At 43.1% G+C, this 21,990-nt stretch overlaps 1 protein-coding gene across 1 annotated transcript in view; it reads left to right on the forward strand.

Annotated features, from left to right (window-relative positions):
- PCNX4 (pecanex 4) overlaps nt 1-21,397 on the forward strand; it is a 146,013-nt gene extending 124,616 nt beyond the window's left edge. Inside the window, 4 exon segments of the mRNA XM_030213787.1 lie at nt 3-554; nt 557-737; nt 1,941-2,127; nt 20,670-21,397. Coding sequence (XP_030069647.1) covers nt 3-554; nt 557-737; nt 1,941-2,127; nt 20,670-20,921 — 1,172 coding nt within the window. The 3' untranslated portion in view covers nt 20,922-21,397.
- The last annotated feature ends 593 nt before the right edge of the window (nt 21,398-21,990 follow it).

The following is a 21,990-nucleotide window of genomic DNA, read 5'->3' on the forward strand; positions in this document are numbered from 1 at the left end:
CCAAGAAAACCAAGTTGTCCTGTCTCAGATACACCAGACAAAAGATAGAAAGGATATCGTGTTAACATCTGAAACCACAAAAGGCACAGATAGTCTTAATGTAAATGCACTGGAGGAGTGGTCTGATAATGATGAAGATGATCTGTTTGACTTTGAGTTCAGCAAACAGAAAGAAGCAAAAGAAACAGGGCAGTTGACAACCAAATCTTTGTTCATTCCAGGAGTTGTAGAAACACAAAGCATAGGTGGTGATTCAGCAAAGGAGGCATTTGCAGATCACCTGTTTAGTGCTATTGAATTTGGGTTTCCTGCTGTTGACAGAGGAGAACAAAACAGGCCTATGAATCTTCCAGTGGTAGAATTTAGCTGCTCATATTCAAAACTACTCAGCATACCAGAGGACTGGAGATCAGGACCACTGGCCACTACCAAAATAAATGATATGAAGCAGATGTTTCCTGAAGATTGGTACCATTTTATTTTAAGTCAGTTAGACTTCCTTCATTTGAAAGAAAAACCCTCAAATTTGCATGAAGAAGTAATAAAAGACAAAGGCTTAAAGATTTATATGCCCAAGGAGTACTGTTGTCTTATTTCAGTATATTTGGAGCAGACCATGTGGTTCCTGGTCCTAGTTACATATACAGAGCATACTCTGGTGGCATTCCATGGTCAATTGGTTTGGACTGGCTGACAGGAAAACCAGAGCTCTTTCAACTTGCACTGAAAGCATTCAGGTAAAAATTTGTTTATAAACTTTCAAATATGCTACAGTAGTCTTTTTTTTTTTTTTTAATTAAAGATATCAATACATATTGATTAATATTTATGGCTGATGGTGGCATCTCAACCTTGCCAGCCACAAGTGTCACTAGGGTGTAATACAATAATATTGTAGTTCTTAGTCCTGTCCTAAGCAATCTGGTTTTCAGGATTGACAGAGTATCTGTGTGTATATATATATATATATATATATATATATATTGGAGACCTAGGCTATGTGAAGTATCCATAATGACTATCACGATACATCTTGACTGACAGGATTGAGAGCCACTGCTATAATACAGCTGTTCATGGTGCAAATATACAAAGGTACTAGTTAACTTGTTCCAAAATTTAAGGTCTCTTGTAGGTTCTGATCTTGCACCTCTGAATGCAGTTTGGTAAATGTAGATTCCATACAGGGTTCAGCAAGGGCTTGCAAAGCTGTTACAGGATTCCTTTTGCAGGCTAACCCTCCAAAGGAGTGTATAATGCTGTAATGCCTATTTCTGCTTTAAAAATCTTAGTAAGAACAATTAATAACTAATTATAGTGAGTTTTTGTTGCTTACTTTATACTTTTTAATGTCCACAACTTGCAAATAAATCTCTCTCTAAAGTCACTACTATAAGACTTGGACTACCGCCCAAGTCTTATAGCAGATAAGTGCCTGGTGACTTTTATTAGAATTTAAGACAAAACTTTAGACAATATCAAAATATATAAAAAAGCAGTGATGCACAAACGGTGAGGTTTTTCTGACTCATGACGATGCTCGCCAGCAGTTTTACATCAGAAAAAGTTAATTTTCAAAAGTAAACACTGAGCAGCGCAATACGCACTATTAAATGAGAATTGGTGGCTATCGAGTATCTGAAGTCTTTTCCTCCCCATTTACTTTATGGTATAGAGAGAAATTTATTTGCAAGTTGTGGACATTGATTTGTATTCTTTAAGCAAATACCAGGTTGTGGTTGAATTACTTTATACTTTACAATTCAATAGCATTCTATGACTTCACTGTTTCTAGCATTTTAGACTTTTTAAGAGCTAGTATGGAGCACGTAATATTAATAAAATGGTTGCTGGAAATTGCGTCTCAAATGTTTTCATCATTAAAATTGAAGCTTTCTATGGTGTATTTTATTCTGTTATAAATATTATGTGTCTTTTAGATATTCCTTTAAATTAATGGTTGATAAAGCAAGCTTGGGTCCTGTAGAAGATTTCAAAGAGTTGCTTAACTCACTGGAAGAGTACGAGAATGATTGGTACATTGGTTTGGTATCAGATACTGAATGGCAGCAAGCAATTTTGCAAGAAAAGCCATATCTATTTTCCTTGGGGCATAACCACAAAATGGTAAGAAAACAAAATAAAACTTAATGTATCCAAGCAGTTTTTTTTTTCAGTTACAGTGGACCTGATATTTAGTAAGTCTTACCTGCATATGCAGGTAAATCTGCTCATTGATTTATACCTGGATTTTAAGGGACAGTAACTTGGATAGTGCCGCTGAAAATTCAATCAGACCACCATAGCACTAGTTAGGCCATCCAGGGTGGAGTTTAGGCAGAGCCTGCAGTTATACAGATAGTTACCTGGTTAGTGGACTGACTAGTGTTGCTAACTTGGTATGCTAGGACAGTGTGTTTGCCAGGGCCGGTCTTAGCAAGTGCGGGGCCCTGTGCAGACCAATTTGGTGGGGCCCCATCCTAGCCCCGCCCTAGCTCCGCCCTCACCCTAGCTCCACCCCATTGATAAGATTATTCCATTTTTAGAAATTTTTTTTATTTATGAAATTTCAAATAAAGACAAATGAAGCTAAACTTGTACAAAAAAAACTGATTGAAATAATAAGCACAATGCTATCATGAAACCTCCCCTCCCCAGAAGTGGAGTGGCCGAGCCGCGGGATCATCATGAATGATGCGGATGGTCGTCCGAGGCGAGCGGAGGTCGGAGCGGAGGCAGAGCGGGGCCCCCTTAGGGCCGGGGCCCTATGCGGCCGCCTTGGTCGCCTCTGCCTAAGACCGGCCCTGGTGTTTGCTGTCCTGTCTGGATAGTCATCCAAGTACCAGTTCTTTATATTGTCAGTACTTGTATCAGTGTCAACAGCCACATTATCCCTGGATAGGTAGTGCCAGTATCTGGCTATGGTCCAGTCTCAATATCTGGGTATGAAAAGTGCGTGATGACTGGTGTTTAAAAATAAATACATAAAAAAAATTGCTAGCAGCCACAGGCTGAATAGTGACGTGTGTTCTTATTAGGGGGTTTGATTTTAGTTCCACATACAAAAACAAATTTGTTCTTGTTGCACGAAACCGCTAAGTTGTCCGCTATGTGCAGAAGGGGAAGTATTTATTGATGAATGGTAATCTCATACTGGTTAGCTGTATTGTATAGCTATATGATAATTTTATTTAGAACTGTGCAGATATATTCCTAGTTACCATTATGTAACATATTTCTTGCTGCTTGAGCTCCAGAGTTACAAACTATCAGTGCAATGGCAATCAGCCAGCAACTGCTGAGAAGATGAAAAGTAAGACAAATCAGGCGCAAATAAATGCCAGCTTGATTCTATAGAAGAAGCAAAGAGGAGTTGCTTACCTGTAGTGGGAGTTCTCCGTAGTCAGCAAGGGAATGCAACCACACTTGGTGACATCTCCTGATGAATCCAGTGTGATGGTGCTCTCCTGTAGCTAAGTAAGCATTTTAGCTTACTGGGCATGTGTGGGAGTTTCTGCACACATTGTGGCTCCCCCTGCAGCTTATTTTTGTGCCTAGCTTCTTCGTTGTTATGAGTGGGGCTGGAGAGGTGGGTGAATGTGGCTGCATTCCCCAGCCATCTGCGGAAAACCCCATTACAGGTAAGCAACTCATGCTTTCTCCAGAGCAGGGGCGTAGCTATGGGTGGGCCCAGGCCCACCCAATCTCGGTTCAGGCCCACCCACTTTGTCCTAATCCTCCAATCGGGAGGATCTTCTAGGCGCTTGTCAATTCTGCCGCTGCGCAGCTACTGCAGCCTTAGTTTCGTCTGCCGTCATGGCAGCAGCCCGCTCAGCCAGCACCCACTCCTACCTGCTTTATTTTTGGCAGTCAGCACTTACCGGCAGCTCTTCTCGATCCTCTTCTCGGCCAGCGTTCCCTGCATTACGCCGTGCCCAGCCAGCGACACCACACCGCTCATGTAATTTCGATATAAAGTCTCGCCGCCGCTAGTAAGGGGAACCTTAGCTGCAAGCGCCATGCTGCACTGCCTACTTCCCCCTCCCAGACCCTGCCGAGGCCTGCAGTACACATGGCATGCCGGGCAAGATGGCATCGCGCTACACACAGTGCCGCATGGGAAGGCTGCTGGCCTGGCTGTGTGCATGGGGCTCCTTAGTCCTCCACACTGTGCCTGTCTGTGCCATGTGCCTGGTTCCCTGCTTACCGGCTGGGTCTATGATTTTTTTTGCAGTTGGTTCTCTTGGGGAGTCAATCAATCACAGTAGCAGCACTCCCCCGTGGCCCTACAATACTGCTACAGAAGCCAGGTAATAAATACATATATTTTAAAAGTTTTTTTTTAACATGTCATGTAGTAATTATACTCAAATCAAAATGCTGGCTGGTGGTGTTGGGCTTCTGGGTGGGGTAAGCACTTCACTGCCTAGGACAAAAAAAGATATATTTAATGATTAAAATATACCATTTTTTGCCCTGGGTAGTGAAGAGCCCACCCCCCACCCAGAAGCCCACCATCAGCTAGCATTTTGATTACTTTTGTAATTACTCTTGTAATAAAAATGATGGCTCTGATGGTGGGCTTCTGGGTGGGGGGTGGACTCTTCACTGCCTAGGGCAATAACAAAAGTATATTCATTAACTATATCTCTTTTGCCCTAGGGCAATGAGGAGCCCATCCCCACCCAGAAATTCACCAACAATAAATTTTAATAATGCAGGTTAATTTTTAAAAAGTTGTCTATTTCTTTCATTTTGGTGGGTTTTTTTTTGGGTGGGGACGGTCTCTGCAGTGCCTAGAGGTTAAAGATTTTTTAAAAAGTGTATGTGGTTTTCTCTGGGTGGACTGGTGCAGAGGTGGGCTCTGCATTGTCCAGGACATAAAAAAAGTTTTTTATATTTAATGCCATGGAGGGGGGGGGGGGGGGTAGGGAGTAAGACAGGATTGACGCTAGGCTACAGGGAGGTGGTAGGATAGGGAAGGGAAGGATTGATACTGGGCTGCAGGGATGGATGGATGGGGGGGGGGGGTAAGTTAGAGCAGGGAAGGGCTGATGCTGAGCTATGGGGATGGATAGGGAGTAGGGAAGGGAAAAGCTGATGCCAGGCTGCTGGGATGGATGGGGGGGTGGGGGGTTAGGGAAAGGAATGTTTTTATGTTTTTGTAATATGTTTTAAAATGATGTGTGTTGAATTGTGATCCATTTAAAATTGCAGAGATAGTGTGACATAGAAATTTAGAAAATCAATACATTTCTAATTTTTGGTCCTTTATTCTGCAATTGATGAGGGTTGGTCTGTGGTCTGCATGTGACCACGAGCAGATGAGAGTTTCTGCTGGCAAGTGGTTTATATGGGGGATCTATGAGTCTGACTTGTCAGGCTTTCCCAATGGGATGTGTATTGCTGTTGTGTATATTCACTTCTGCCTTTTTAAAGGTGCTGTTATTAGAACAGGTGTTATGGTTTGCACTATAGGCTCTAAGAAGCCTCTTTGCAGGATTTAGTGTTACTTCACAAAGTACCTGGCAGTGACAGGATTTTATTGCTATTATTGAGGTGCTACCAGAATTTGAATACATTGTGTCATTGCTGTAATTATAATTCAGGATCCTGTCGTGTGCGTTGAGATGTTTGCCATTATAGTAGACATGTCTGGTCAAGTTTGATATGGCATAATGCAATTATATTTACAAATATCGGTTTACGTGGTTTCTATTGATGCAGGGCAGCATTCTAAGGCATTATTTTGTAGTATCCCAAGAAACAAGAAACACTACTCATGCCTATATACATAGTGCCCACCCATGTTAGCTCTGGGCCCACCCAAAAAGTCAGGTCTGGCTACGCCACTGCTCCAGAGACAAGAGGGTAAAGGGTCAAAGAGCATGGATTTGATATATCACCTTTCTGTGGTACAACTAAAGTGGTTTTACATTTAAAATATGCACTATGGTCTATGCTTGTTGGTGAGTTCCAAGCTGAAATCATGTCTGGGTGGTTGGAAAGTCTTTGGTATGGAAGATCCTTTAGTAAGGGAATTATTAGAATTCCCTTACTAAAGGACTTAGAATTATTAGATAATGTGGAATATAAATAAAAAATTTGTATTATTATTATTATTCATGAGTACAGACTGTCGGAACACCACGTCCCATGAGGTGGCATGGTTCAGGCAGTAGTGCTTTGTGAATGTGTGTGGTGAGGACCACACTGCAGCTTTACATATGTCTGGCGGGGGCTGTTTCTGAGAAGGGTATTGGAAGATTCCATGGCCCGGAAGCTGTGTGCACCAACCTGTCTAGGTGATGGGTGGCCTGGGAAAGAAGAAAGTGAGGACGATGGACTGGTTGAGGTGGAAGTCTGTGCTGTTTGGCAGAATCTTGGGGCGTGTGCAGAGAACCTCTCTGTTGTGGAAGAAATGTGTGCAGAAGAAGTATGGGATTAGGGATCTAGCGCTCACTGACCCCTCTTGCTGAGATGGTGGCTGTGAGAAATACTGTCTTCCAAGTGAGGGAATTCAGCGGAGCAAGGCCCATGGGTTCAAAGGATTCTTTCATTAGAGTATCTAAAACAAGGTTGAGGTCCCAGAAAGAATCATACAGGGGTGGACAGACATTGTTGGGGCCTTTCATGAAACAAGAAATAAGGGGATGTATAGAAACAGGGAGATGTGCTGATGGTAAGCAGACAGTGGAGAGGTAGAGTCATACCAAAGTGACCTTCAATCTGGAATCATGGAGATTGTGAAGGTAGCTGAGCAACACAGGGATAGGGCAAGTGAAGGGTTCTGAATCCCTGGTCCATGCCTAGTGAGTGAAACATGTCCATTTAAATTGGTAGGACTTCCTAGTGGTCTTTTGGCTGATAAAAGGATTGATTTTTATCTCCTATGTGACTGGCATGCAGTCTAGGAAGCACCATCTAATCTCCGTGCTGTCGAGGAGAGACTGGGGGAGATGGGGCTGGAGTAGCTGGCCACCCTGTTGGGTTATGAGGGCTGGGTGGATCCCCAACGTGATGGGCTTGTCCAGTGGCATAAGAAGGGCATCAGATTTGTCGGGGCTACTGTGGCACTATCAAGATAACATCTGCAGAGTCATGGTGTAGCTTGAGAGATGAGGGGAAATGGCGGGAATGTGTAAAGAAGGCATTTCCCCTAGAAAATGGTGAAGGCATCTCAGGCCATTCTGGTGCCCCTTAGGGGGATGGAGCAGAACAGAGCATATTTTGCATTGTCTGGAGCCACAACGGTGCAGTGTGATCATGGGGTCAAGGGACCGTTTGTGAGGGTCCAATTTTCGGCTGAAGAAATCTGTGATCTGATTGTGCTGTCCTGGAAGGCACATGACTTGAATGGTGGCTGGAAAGGCTAAGATGAAATGCCAGATGCAGGTGGCTACCCTGCATAATTACAGGGAAGACCGATCAGCCTTGTTTGTGTAAGTAAAACATCACCACCTGATTGTTTGCTCAGATGAGGATATGTTTGTGTCAAATCCATGGTGGGAAGACTTTCAGTGTATTGTACACCATTCAAAGTTCCAGTTAGTTGATATTAAGAGTGCTCCTGAGGAGACCCACAGTCTCTGGTATTCCGGATGGCACCCTCAGCCTAGTGATGAGTCATTGGTCATGATGATGAGATGGGGGCCAGTGGCTTGAAAGGACATTTGGTCTGAACAGAGGGAATTTTGCTACCATGAAAAGAGTGCTAGGAGAAAGGAGACGAGTTTGCTGAGAAGTTGTGTTGTCTGAGTCCAGTGACTTTTGAGATGCCAGTGAAGTGATTGCATATGAAGTCTAGGATGTGGCACCAAGAGGATCACTGCTGCCATGTGGCCCAGTAACTTGAGGATGTTGTATACATGTGGTTCCACCACTGTGCGATTGCCTGCTGTCTGTTGTCCGGAAGGTAAGTCATTAATGTGGTATCTAGTCAGGCTCCTACGAAGGTAAGGGACTGGGTTGGCTTAAGGTGTGACTTGCTGTAGTTGATGAAGCCCATTGACTAAGGTGTATAAGGTGCTGTGTATGGTATGGTGCAAGTTTGTCTTTCAGTGGAACTGTGAGGAGCAAGTCGTAGACAGAGGCCATGTTTCTGTAGGTGCACTGTTACTACTGCAGGGCACTTGGTAAACATCCTGGGAGCAAGTACTAGACCGAAGGGCCGGAATTTGCACTGGTAATTGCAGCCAAGAAATGTGAATCTGAGGAATTTCCAATGTTGGGGATGTAGTTATAAGTGTCCATAATATTGAGGGAGGCAAGCTAGTCGATCTTAACATGGGGCATGTGGTCATTCTGAACTTTTCTCTTTTGAGGTGCTGGCTGAGGATGTAAGTTCAAGTATTGGCCTGAGGCCTCCTCCTCCTGTCTTTTTGAGGATTAGGAAAAACCTCATGCCTCTGTGCTTGGGAGGGGCACTTCTCCACTGCATTGTAAGATATCAAGCTCTGTGTGTAGATTAGGTATGTGATAGTGTGATGTACTGAAGATAGTGGTTAGGTGGGTAACTGAGGAAGTTCAGGCAGTATCTGGTTGAGATGATGCTGGGAACCCATTGCTCAGATGTGATGTCTTGTCATGCATATGTGAAGACAAAGCCACCATGGATTTAGTGAAGGGAAGTTTTGCCTCGCCAATCTACTACATTTCTTTGAAGGGGTGAACGAATATGTGGATAAAGGTGAGCCAGTCGACATTGTGTATCTGGATTTTCAAAAGGCGCTTGACAAAGTACCTCATGAAAGACTTCAGAGGAAATTGGGAAGTCATGGGATAGGAGGTAGTGTCCTATTGTGGATTAAAAACTGGTTAAAAGTAAAGCGAGTAGGGTTAAATGGTCATTATTCTCAATGGAGAAGGGTAGATAGTGGGGTTCCACAGGGGTCTGTGTTGGGACCACTGCTTTTTAACATATTTATAAATGATCTAGATATGGGAATAACTAGTGAGGTAATTAAATTTGCTGACGACACAAAGATATTCAAAGTTGTTAAATCACAAGGGGATTGTGAAAAATTGAAAGACAACCTTACGAGACTGGGCATCCAAATAGCAGATGATGTTTAATGTCAGCAATTGCAGATGTTTAATGTGAGCAATTGCAAAGTGATGCATGTGGGAAAGATGAACCCAAATTATAGCTTTTTGATGCAAGTTTCCGCGTTAGGAGTCACCGTTGCCAATATTTTGAAACTGTCTGCACAGTGTGCTGTGCGGCAAAGAAAGCAAATAGAATGTTAGGTATTTTTAGGAAAGGAATAGAAAATAAAAATGAGGATGTTATAATGCATGTGTATCGCTCCATGGTGTGACTGCACCTGAATACTGTGTGCCGTTCTGGTCACTGCATCTCAAAAAAGATATAGTGGAATTAGAAAAGGTACAGAGAAGGGCGATGAAAATGATTAAGATGGGACGACTTCCCTACGAGAAAAGGCTGGAAAGGCTGGGAGAAAAGACGGCTGAGGGGAGATAGATGTATATAAAAAAATGGAGTGGAGTGGAATGAGTAGATGTGAATCGCTTGTTTATTCTTTCCAAAAATACTAGAACTAGGGGGTATGCAATTAAGCTACAAATTAGTAAATTTAAACAAATCAGAGACACTATTTCTTCACTCAGTGTGTAATTAATCTCTGGAATTCATTGCCAGAGAATGTGGTAAAAGCAGTTAGCTTAGCAGGGTTTAAAAAAGGTTTGGCAAGCTTCCTAAAAGAAAAGTCCATAAGCCGTTATTAAAATGGACTGGGAAAATCCACTGATTATTTCTGGGATAAGCAGCATAAAATGTACTGTTTTGGGATCTTGCCAGGTACTTGTGACCTGGACTGGCCACTGTTGGAAACAGGATACTGGGCTTGATGAACCTTTGGTCTGACCCAGTAGGGCAACACTTATGGTTGACTCGCCCTCCAACCAGCAGTGTGTCAAAAACTAGGTTTGTTTTTCATGGAGGTGAGCTTGCTGCTTGTGTATGGTGTGGTCTCTGTCTCTGGGGGGTAAGTCTGCAGGGCTTGAAGTTGTGGGGGTTGTCTGGTGTAGGGTGTGTAGCACCACCTAGGATGGAACTGGTTGAAGATCTATTGGTAGTAGGTTTAGCAGAAATTAGACTGAGTAAGTGGTTGAGTGAAGAGTTCTCAAATCGTGGAGCAGTTATCTTCAATTTCAGATATGAGGCAGTTGTGTAATTCTTCCCGAAGGTGTATGCTTTCTGCCAGGCTAATTGGCATATGGCTATGGCTGCTGATTTAGAAGAGGCATCATAAATGGTTTTGATAAGGTGATAGGTTGTTCTTCGAGGACAAGCAGGCTGTATTATACTCACAATTGGGTCAGCATTTCATGCCGGCCCGAGAACCGGCATTTCGCATAGCAAAAAATTTGCTAGAGCCTTCTGAGCGCGCTACGCATATGCCAAATGTCTTCACGCTGGCTGCGATCCTCAGTTCTTTTTCTTCCATGCAAGGAGCAACAGTGAGTTTCTGTGGCTTCTCTTGTGTGCCTGGGAAACAGCCTTGGCGTGTTTTCGTGAATTTTTTCGTGCTTTTTCCTTATTGGTTTCATTTTGTTTACAAAAAAATGTGTTTTTCCCTTTATTTTTCTTATTTTGTCCCAGTAGTTTCCTTTCTTTTCCGTTGCAGCCGTTTTTAGGCAGCTCAGCCGGGTCCTTCCCTCTTTTTGTGCCCTTTTCTTGGCACAATCGAGACTTTTGATTTAGCCAGTGCTGTCCTCCCTTTTATGTCATCGAAGACTCCCAGCGGCTTCAGATGTGTAATTAAACTCTGGAATTCGTTGCCAGAGAATGTGGTAAAGGCGGTTAGCTTAGCGGAGTTTTAAAAAAGGTTTGGATGACTTCCTACAGGAAAAGTCCATAGACCGTTATTAAATGGACTTGGGGAAAATCCACTATTTCTGGGATAAGCAGTATAAAATGTTTTGTACATTTTTGGGATCTTGCCGGGTATTTGTGACCTGGATTGGCCACTGTTGGAAACAGGATGCTGGGCTTGATGGACCTTTGGTCTTTCCCAGTATGGCAATACTTATGTACTTATGTACATATCTGCTCAATGGACCCTAGTATCCGAGGATCTGAAGGCGACGAAACAGTGTGACAAGGCGGTGGCCGTAGCGAGAAGGTTGCTAGGCTGTATAGAGAGAGGTGTGATCAGCAGAAGAAAGGAAGTGTTGATGCCCCTGTACAAGTCGTTGGTGAGGCCCCAACTGGAGTATTGTGTTCAGTTTTGGAGGCCGTACCTTGCGAAGGATGTTAAAAAAATGGAAGCGGTGCAAAGAAAAGCTACGAGAATGGTACAGGATTTGCGTTCCAAGACGTATGAAGAGAGAATTGCTGACCTGAACATGTATACCCTGGAGCAAAGGAGGAAGAGGGGTGATATGATACAGACGTTCAAATATTTGAAAGGTATTACTCCGCAAACAAATCTTTTCCGGAGATGGGAAGGCGGTAGAACGAGAGGACATGAAATGAGATTGAAGGGGGGCAGACTCAGGAAAGATGTCAGGAAGTATTTTTTCACAGAGAGGGTGGTGGATGCTTGGAATGCCCTCCCGCAGGAGGTGGTGGAGATGAAAACGGTAACGGAATTCAAACATGCGTGGGATATGCATAAAGGAATCCTGTGCAGAAGGAATGGATCCTCTGAAGCTTAGCCGAAATTGGGTGGCGGAGCAGGTGGGGGGTAGGTTGGTGGTTGGGAGGCGAGGATAGTGGAGGGCAGGCATACGGTCTGTGCCAGAGCCGGTGATGGGAGGCAGGACTGGTGGTTGGGAGGCGGGAAATACTGCTGGGCAGACTTGTATGGTCTGTGCCCTGAATAAGGCAGGTACAAATCAAGGTAAGGTATACACATATGAGTTTGTCTTGTTGGGCAGACTGGATGGACTGTGCAGGTCTTTTTCTGCCGTCATCTACTGTGTTACTATGTTCTCAGTGGTATCAAGCTGCGGGGAATCTAGAAGATGTCATCCAACTGTCCACTGACTTTCGGAACTCTCTTCAGTGGTGGACAATTCAATCCAATTTGACCATGGGATGACCATTCCAAATTCCTCAGCCGCGGAAAGTGCTGACGATGGATGCTTCTCTCCTGGGGTGGGGGGGGGGCTCATGTAGATGGGCTTCACACTCAGGGAGCTTGGTCTCTCCAGGAAACAGGTCTTCAGATCAACCTGGAGCTCCGAGCAATCTGGAACACTCTAAAGGCCTTCAGAGATCGGCTTTCCAACCAAATTATCTTAATCCAAACAATCAGGTTGCACTGTACTACACCAACAAGCAAGGGGCACAGGATCTCGCCCTCTGTGTCAGGAGGCCGTCCAGATGTGGCTTTGGGCGCACCATCATGGCCTGTTTCTCCAATCCATGTATCTGGCAGACGTAAACAACAGTCTGGCTGACAGATGAGCAAGCAAATATAACCTCATGAGTGGTCGCTGAATATGGGCGTTGTCCACAAGATCTTCCGAGCGTGGGGCACCTCCTAGGATCTTTTTGACACTCAAATCAATCACAAGGTCCCTGAGTTCTGTTCCAGGCTTCAGGCCCACGACAGACTAGCGTCAAATGCCTTTCTCCTACATTGGGGAACAGGCCTTCTGTATGCATATCCTCCCATACCTCTGGTGGGAAAGACTTTGCTGAAACTCAAACAAGATCGAGGAATCATGATCCTGATTGCGCCCTACTGGCCGCGTCAGATTGGTTCCTTCTTCTTCTGGAATTGCCCTCCGAAGAACCATGGAGATTGGAGTGTTTCCCAACCCTCATCACACAGAACGAGGGGTCACTTCTACATCCAAACCTCCAGTCTCTGACTCTCATGGCCTGGATGTTGAGAGCCTAGAATTCGCTTCCTTAGGTCTTTCAGTCTCCCGGGTCTTGCTTGCTTCTAGGCAAGATTCCACCAAGAGGTATTACTTTTTCAAATGGAGGTGGTTTGCCATTTGGTGTGACAGCAAGGCCGTAGATCCTCTTTCTTGTCCTACACAGACCCTGCTTGAATATCTTCTACACTTATCAGAGTCTGGTCTCAAGACCAACTCCGTAAGGGTTCACCTTAGTGCAATTAATGCGTATCAGCGTGTAGAAGGTAAGCCTATCTTTGGACAGCCTTTAGTTGTTCATTTTATGAGAGGTTTGCTTTTGTCAAACCTCCACCAGTGTCATGGGATCTCTTTTTTTTATATTTTTTTTATTTATGAATTTTAATATAATTTACATATAGATGAAAAACATCCAAATGTATAGAAATAACACAATAATTATAAAGTAATAATTCCAAAGAAATTAAATCTTATAAATTTGTCCACAATTACAGGGTCCAAGATTGTAGGAAATAAAGAAGACTTTAGAATATCTCTAAAGAAATAAGAAATAATAAATTTTCCAAGATCGGAAGGAACTTTGATTCATGTAGGCCTAGAGAGCACTCTAACTTAAGGGGTTTCTCTCGTACTCTCCTTAGCTACTACAAATTCCTGTAACTTCTTAAGGCAAAAAAAAAAGGTAATTAACAGCATTTAAAGAAATAATACATCTGCAAGGAAATTTAACAAAAAGTTCCTCCCGCTGAAAGAATTCTTGGTTTAAAAACCATTAACTCTTTCCTCCTAATTTGAGTTTCCTTAGCAAGATCAGGAAAAATCTGAATTTTTGCACCTGAGAAAGAAACATTAATATGGCGGGAGTAAGTACGTAATATTATATTCCTATCCATTTCCAGGGCGAAAGTTACAAGTAATGTTGCATGTTCTGATTCTACAGATCGTTCTAGAAATTCTGATAAATTTAAATTTTGTTCTGGTAGTCCATCTGTTGGTCTCAAAGATTTTTTTAAATATTGCGTTCTTGTCACAGGTGGGTGGCCTTCAGCAGGGATACCCAGAATCTCAGAAAAATATCTTTTTAATAGCTCAATAGCTGATATAAATGAAGATTTCGGAAAATTCAGTAGTCTTAAAATTATTCCGTCTGAGCTGATTTTCCATATATTCCATTTTACGTACTTGAATTTTATTTTCTTTTATTACAGTCACTGTCGTATTTTGAAGAGATTTCAATTCAGAATCAAAAACTTCCATTGTACTTTGATAACTTTCAACCTTGGTTGATATTTGTTGGATATTAGCTTTAAGTTCTCTTATTTCCCCCTGAACAGAGTCAAATATCTGCTGGAGAGACGTGTTTATCCCCTGAATGGCATCCCAAAGTACATCCATTGTTACTTTTTCAGGTTTTATCGATCCGCTTCGAAACCCAGGTGAAAAAACTCCTTGGGTTATACAGGGAGATAACGTTCTCCCTTCTGTTGTTAGAGTACCTGGAGTAGATGCGAGAGCTCAACTCAACTCCGCTAATCCTTCCAGGTTGCGGAGGGGTCAAACCAGAAAGAGAATTTAATGTAACTCCCTCAGTGCTGTGTTCCGCTGTTGGTGTTGCGCTGTTGGTGTTGCGGAATTTCTAGTAGCTTGAACCAGCGCACCTGGTGTTCGGATTCCAAACCTTTCCAGTGTAGGCTGAGACATGGTGGGGGTAACAACTGCGCTCGAGGAGGTAAGAGCAGCAGCTTTTCCTTTTCTCTTCCCCATAATAACACGGAGAGTGCGCCATATCATCTGCACAAACACGGGTTCTCAGGAACTCACAAACACACATCCGATCAAGCGGCCATCTTGGATTCCTTTGGCAAAAGTTCCTGTGTCATGGGATCTCAACGTCATTCTCACCCAGCTGATGAAAGCTCCTTTTGAGCCACTGAATTCCTGCCATCTGAAATACTTGACCTGGAATGTCGTTTTCTTGATGGTTGTTACTTCAGCTCGAAGGGTCAGTGAGCTTCAGGCCTTAGTAGTGGATGCACCTTATACTTTCATCACAACAGAGTAGTCCTCCGCACCAGTCGATTGTTTTGCGAACATTTTTTCCCCGTCCTCATGCCCACCCTGGCGAAAGCAACTTGCACACCTTGGACTGCAAGAGAGCACTGGCCTTTTACATGGAGCGCACGAAGACCTTCAGACAGTCCGCCCAGTTGTTTCTTTCTTTTGATCCCAACAGGAGCAGAGTCGCCTTCAGAAAACGCACTATCTCCAGTTGGCTAGCAGATTGCATTTCCTTCACTTATGCCCAAGCTGGGCTGACTCTGGAGGGCCATGTCACGGCTCATAATGTCAGAGCCATGGCTGCATCGGTGGCTCACTTAAAGTCAGCCTCTAGTGAAGAGATTTGCAGAGCTGCAACATGATCTTCAGTTCACACATTCACATCACACTACTGCCTTGAGCAGGATACCCGACGCGACAGTTGGTTTGGGCAGTCGGTGCTGCAGAAGCTGTTTGGGGTATAGAATCCAACTCCACCCCCCTAGGCCCTTTTTATTCTGTTCCAGGCTGCACTCTCAGCTAGTTGTATACAGTTTCAGGTTAATCTATGTTACATCTTCACCATTGCGAGGTCCAGTTGACCAATCTTTGTTGTTTTGGGTGAGTCTGGATGCTAGGGATACCCCAATTGTGAGTATAATACAGCCTACTTGTCCTCAGAGAAAGCAAAGATACTTACCTGTAGCAGGTATTCTCCGAGGACAGCAGGCTGGAGTGGAGGAGTGGCCTAGTGGTTAGGGTGGTGGACTTTGGTCCTGAGGAACTGAGTTCAATTCCCACTTCAGGCAGCTCCTTGTGACTCTGGGCAAGTCACTTAACCCTCCATTGCCCCAGGTACAAATAAGTACCTGTATACAATATGTAAGCCGCATTGAGCCTGCAGTGAGTGGGAAAGCGCGAGGTACAAATGTAACAAAAAACAATTTCTCTCACAAACCCGCCCACCTCCCCTTGGAGTTGTCTTCTCTATCTCTCTCTTTTTTACTCTTCACTGAACTGAGGAAATTGACTGCGCATCGGATGGAAAGACACTCGGCACATGCGCAGTTTGACACGTGGCACGCTCAGAAGGCTCCAGCAAACTTTTTGCTATGTGAAATGCCAGTTCCCGGGCCGGTGAGAATAATCAGCTTGCTGTCCTCGGAGAATACCTGCTACAGGTAAGAATCTTCGCTCTTTCTGAATTGCTAGCTGCAGCTGGCTGATAGTGTCCGCATAGTCAGCAGTCTGGGAGGCCATAGCCTTCTCTAATTGTTGTAGTTTAGAGTGCTGATAGTGTAGAATTTGAAGCTGGTGGGCCTCAAATTTTCAAAGCGAGCATCATTCTTTGGTAAGTTTTCCATCCAATATAAACAGGCAATCTAAGCTCTTTGTGCAGCAGTACATTGCATTGTGATTTGGAGGATTTAGACTTCTTAACTGCAGACTTGCGAACCATGAAATGGTGTGAGTTGAGGCAAGTCGTGGCCTGGAGCTTTTTGAACTTTATACTTGAGCTCAAGGCACCTGAAAATAGATGGACGTGTGAAGAGCATTTGCTAGTTGGTTAGCTGGAAATCTTGTAAGCATGTGGTGTACTGGTATGGCAAGGAATTGTTTCATAGGAGCAGCACAGGATTTGAAGACAGTGCGGAATTATTTTTTATTTCCTGTTTCTAACTGATGTTTAGCTCAAGGAAGCTGGTAAGCTTCTGCAGCAAATGAGTCTAAGAGTAGTCCTGCACTTCGTTGAGTTTTGAGGGTGATTTTTCTCAGGGCTGTTATTTACTTATGGGCCTGCAACCCAGTCTTTTGCAGAGAGTGCCACGTGTATGAGTATCTCCCGGTTGGTGTGATGTCATATGTGTGTGCTCGATGCAAAGAGCTCCTAGACCTCAGAGAGCGTGTTCGTTCTTTCGAGGCTAGAGTAGCAGACTTGGTAGAAATGAGGGAGATAGAGAAATACATAGATGAGACCTACAGGGATGTTGTAGAGAAGTCCCACCTCCAGTCAGGTAGCCTCTGTGTTGCCTTGGAGGAGGGCGGTCTCCCAGAAGGTGAACTAGGAAGTACTCCTGTAGCCGGAAATTGTTTTTGGGCCTTCCTCTACAGTGTTTTGAAAGGGTGTTATGTTTTATGACAACATGAAAGAAAGAGGAGTATGTGGAGTTTTTTTGAGACTTATGATTAAGGAGGTCCCCTCTTTATTTAAGGTGTATCTTTTGAATATAGGTGTGTCTGGTTCTCACTGAGGTCTTTTTTTCTCCACCATCTTACATGTTTATATATTTATTATCACCCTTCAGACGCTGATAGATTGTAGAATTTTTTATTTTTGGTATTGATTGTATTCCACATATCCCGTGTTTTGGAGGTAATTAAAATCACCCATTATTATTGCGTTGCCTAATTTATTTGCCTCATTAATTTCCTTTAACATGACTGCGTCCGTCTGCTCATCCTGGTCGGGCGGACAGTAGTACACCCCTATCACCGTCCTTTTCCTCTTTACACATGGAAGCATTGATGAAGAGTCGGAAAAAGTTATTGAAATATCTGTAAATCTGGAAGATGTAGTGGAGCAGTTCTGCAAACTGAAGAGTAGCAAATCTGGACCAGATGGCATTCACCCTAGGGTACTGATAGAACTAAAAAATGAGCTGGCAGAGCTACTGTTATTGATTTGTAATTTATCCTTAAAACAGAGTGTGGTACCGGAAGATTGGAGGGTGGCCAATGTAATGCCGATATTTAAAAAAGGTTCCAGAGGAGACCCGGGAAATTATAGACCGGTGAGTGTGACGTTGGTGCCGGGCAAAATGGTAGAGACTATAATCAAGAAGAAAATTACAGAGCACATTCAAAAGCATGGACTAATGGGACAAAGTCAACATGGATTTAGTGAAGGGAAGTCTTGCCTCACCAATCTGCTGCATTTCTTTGAAGGGGTAAACAAACATGTGGACAAAGGTGAGCCGGTTGATATTGTGTATCTAGGTTTTCAGACGGCGTTTGATAAGGTCCCTCATGAAAGACTACGGAGGAAATTAGAGGGACATGGGATTGGAGGTAGTGTCTTACTGTGGATTAAAAACTGGTTGAAAGATAGGAAACAAGAGAGTAGGACTAAAAGGTCAATATTCGCAATGGAGATGACCTAGAGATGGGGGTAACTAGTGAGGTAATCAAATTTGCCTTTGACACAAAGTTATTCAAAGTAGTCAAATCGCAGGAAGATTGTGAAAAACTACAAGAGGACCTTACGAGACTGGGCATCTAAATGGCAGATGACGTTTAATGTGAACAAGTGCAAAGTGATGCATGTGGGAAAGAGGAACCCAAACTATAACTACGTCATGCAAAGTTCAGCGTTGGGAGTCACGGACCGAGAACGGGATCTAAGTGTCATCGTTGATGATAAGTTGAAAACTTCTGCTTAATGTGCTGCTGCGGCTAGGAAAGCAAATAGAATATTGGGTATCATTAGGAAGGGGATTGAAAACAAAAATAATGATATTATTCTGCCATTGTATCGCTCCATGGTGCGACCGCACCTCGAGTATTGTTCAATTCTGGTTGCAGCACCTCAAAGAAAGACATAATGGAATTGGAAAAGGTGCAGAGAAGGGCGACAAAGATGATACAGGGGATGGCATGACTTCCCTATCAGGATAGGCTGAAGAGGCTGGGGCTCTTCAGCTTGGAGAAAAGGTGGCTGAAGGGAGATATGATAGAAGTCTATAAGATAATGAGTGAAATGAAATGGGTCGATGTGGAGCGTCTGTTTACGCTTTCCAATAATACTAGGACAAGGGGGCATGTGATGAAGCTGCAGTGTGGTAAATTTAAAACGAATCAGAGGAAGTTTTTCTTCACTCAACGAATAGTTAACCACCTTTTCCGGCAGCGAATTCCAGAGTTTAAGGCGGTTAACTTAGCGGACTTCAAAAAAGGGTTGGACGGCTTCCTGGAGGAAAAAGCCGTAGAATGTTATTGAATAGAGGAGGGAATAATACAGTATTTTTAGGATGTGTGGGACAAATTGCTTGTTCTTTTGGCCGCTGTCAGAGACAGGGTGCTGGGCTCGATGGACCCTTGGTCTGTCCCAGCATGGCAATGCTTATGTACTTATGCAATCTTTAAGTTCCCAAAGCACAAGGCAAAATAGTGTTCACTTAACAGAGAAATGTCCTGTTCTTTCAGAACTTCTCATGGGCCTAACTGCTGTTGGCGGAGGAGTGGGGCTAGAGCAGTGGTAAGAGGACTGGCAGCCATACCCCTCTCCCTCTGTCTGCCTGCTGCCACTGGAGAGTACTGCTGGTGGGAGCAATAGGCTTTGGGCTGACTTGGTGCATCACCTCCCTCAGGAGTGCCTTTGAAGTAGGTGGCAGCCATGCAGCTCCACATGGCTGGCAGGTACTGATCTTTGGTAGTACAGGAACATTTACTGGAGGTAGCTACATTGGCTGGGCTGTGACAGTCACTGTTGTATGAAGAGCCACTGTAATTTAAGTGTGGGAACTCCACGCATGCCCAGTAAGCAAAAAGGCTTACTTAGGTAGAGTACAGTAACAGCACACACGATCTGTCAGATGATTCACCAACAAGTTTGCCTAAGGCTTTTCTGCTTGGCTCTGGAGAACAGTAATTTCTTTTTTTGTGACGTGTGTCTCAAATTAAAATATGAAATGAATTAATACTATAATCCTGTAGGATGGTAGTAGGGCAGGTTCACAGGTAGCACTTCTAGTGGTTTTGGTCTTCCGCAGTTGCAGTAATATCATCCATATGGTGGTGGTGGAGCTGTTCTGCTTCAGCTTAGAGAGATGCATGGGAATGGGGCTAGTGCAAATCCCATGGCTACTGCAGCTGGTCTCAAGACCTGGATTTGCTTTTCCCATTTGGGTTGCTTCCCTTCTAGTCACCAACCCCATAAACAAGCTTTAGGTGATGTAACAACCATGCTTCCCTTTTGCCCTTAACAAAACGACTTGTTCCGAAAGCCCATGTATTTTGGGGCAATCCTACCTGATATACAGCATAGTTCCCCTTTTCCACACATGGTCTGTAACTCCAGCAAGATTAGCACTTATTGATCCTGATTCGTCTGATCAGTGTTGAATACCATCTAGTCCTCCCACAACAAACCCCCATTTTGTATACTGACTGGAAAAAAAACCTTCAAATTTACTCTGCCACAGTCATTTCACTGAGTGCCCCCCTCGTCCTAGTACTGCTTAAGAATAGAAAATAAGCACTTCCGCACCAATTGTGCTTTCATGAACTATCATAGCCTTTTGTCCAAGCTTAAGAATTCCACGGTGCTTACCCTTTTTTTCATATAGGAGGCATTCAGTATATCTTTAATAGTTATGTGTTTGCTGCTGTCAATTATTTTACATCAGGACTACAAATTTTGCCCCCAAATGGTGAGTTTGGTTGCTTCAGAAACAGCATATTTTCTGCTACCTACTCTCTGTAAGCTTGGGAACTCAGTTTTAAGTCTCATGAACTAATCTGAACTTTCTTCATGGTGAGTGGCTCAACCTTAGAGAGCACAATGGGGAAGCAGAAACTATGCTGAAGAACGCAGAGGCGATGCACCTTCCCCACCCACTTACTTGAACTTCACTGTGTGTGGCGTGGAGGAGCTTCCTACGCCTAAGTTTTGGGGCTGGCTCCTAGATTGAGTAAAATGTTTGTCAAAGACCATTTTTAAATATATTGTTCTTCAAAAGTACAATTGTGCAAACTCTTAATCTTTTTTTCTTTTTTAGGGAGTTTACACTGGGAGAATGCTTACCCTTCAGGAGTTGTTGGTTCCGGTTGGGAAGTTAAATGCAGAAGCTGTCAGAGCTCAATGGGCAAATCTATCTTGGGAGCTTCTGTATGCCACAAATGATGATGAAGAACGCTATAGTATACAAGCTCATCCAGTCATTTCAAGAAACTTGACTATACAAGCAGCCAACCCACCACTAGGATATCCAATTTATTCCTCTGAACCACTCCACGTGCCTTTGTTTTAAACTCCTATTGAAAATAGAGCTTTTCATATTTATTCGCTGTGATGGGAAAACAACCCCAGGTTTTTCTTCATGTCTTGAAATTCAACTGTTTTGGCCGATGCTATAGAAAAGAACTCAGACACAGCATGATGTTTGTTTTTGATCAACAAACAAGAGTCTAGATTGTTGTAGGCATCCAGTTAAAATGCACAAAATTTGGGGTTAATTAGTAATTTGGACTCTGGCAGGGTGCCCAATCTTAAGCCTCAATACTGTACATTCACTGCAATAGCTTTTGTACTTAGTCTGAACAGAGACGTTTTTGTTTGTGTGTGTACTGAATAACTAATTTGTATAGAAATTTGACAAGTAACTTGCTTAGTGAAGCAGGATACAGCTCAATGTGAAAATTCTTTTGTAAAAAGACAACAGGTTAACTATCGAAAGGTGTATAGCCAATAATTTTTTAAGTTGACATGTTTTTAAATAAATTATTTTGATACTGATTTGCTACTTTGGTTAAAAGGTTAGTTTTTATTTGATACGCTGTTCCTCCTTAAAAACAAAGCCGTGTGCAATATAAAACAAAATTTAAAACACATCAGCCAATATCATTAGTAAAAGCTTGAGTAAAAAAAAAACAAAAAAAAAAACACTACACTATCAACAGGAGCAAGTAGTGGCATTTGGTTAGTATTTTTCTTTCATAATCGTTATGCCACACTTGTAATAACATTTTCTGTACCCGTTTTCTTAGGTAAATTATATGCATAGACATACACAAAACTGTATGGTACACTAAAATACAGCACTTCTTAAATACAGGATAGAGAAAGAAGTGCTGTATTTTAGTGTACCATACAGTTTTGTGTATGTCTATGCATATAATTTACCTAAGAAAACGGGTACAGAAAATGTTATTACAAGTGTGGCATAACGATTATGAAAGAAAAATACTAACCAAATGCCACTACTTAGGTTGCATATAATTTATATGCATTTCTATTGCAGTATTGAAGGCTTATTGTAGAACGTATTAAGCACACTACATAAAAATATGGGGAAAGGCCCTAGCTAGTTACCTCCTCTT

The sequence above is a fragment of the Microcaecilia unicolor genome, chromosome 9 (genome assembly GCF_901765095.1).
Source record: "Microcaecilia unicolor chromosome 9, aMicUni1.1, whole genome shotgun sequence".
NCBI lineage: Eukaryota > Metazoa > Chordata > Amphibia > Gymnophiona > Siphonopidae > Microcaecilia > Microcaecilia unicolor.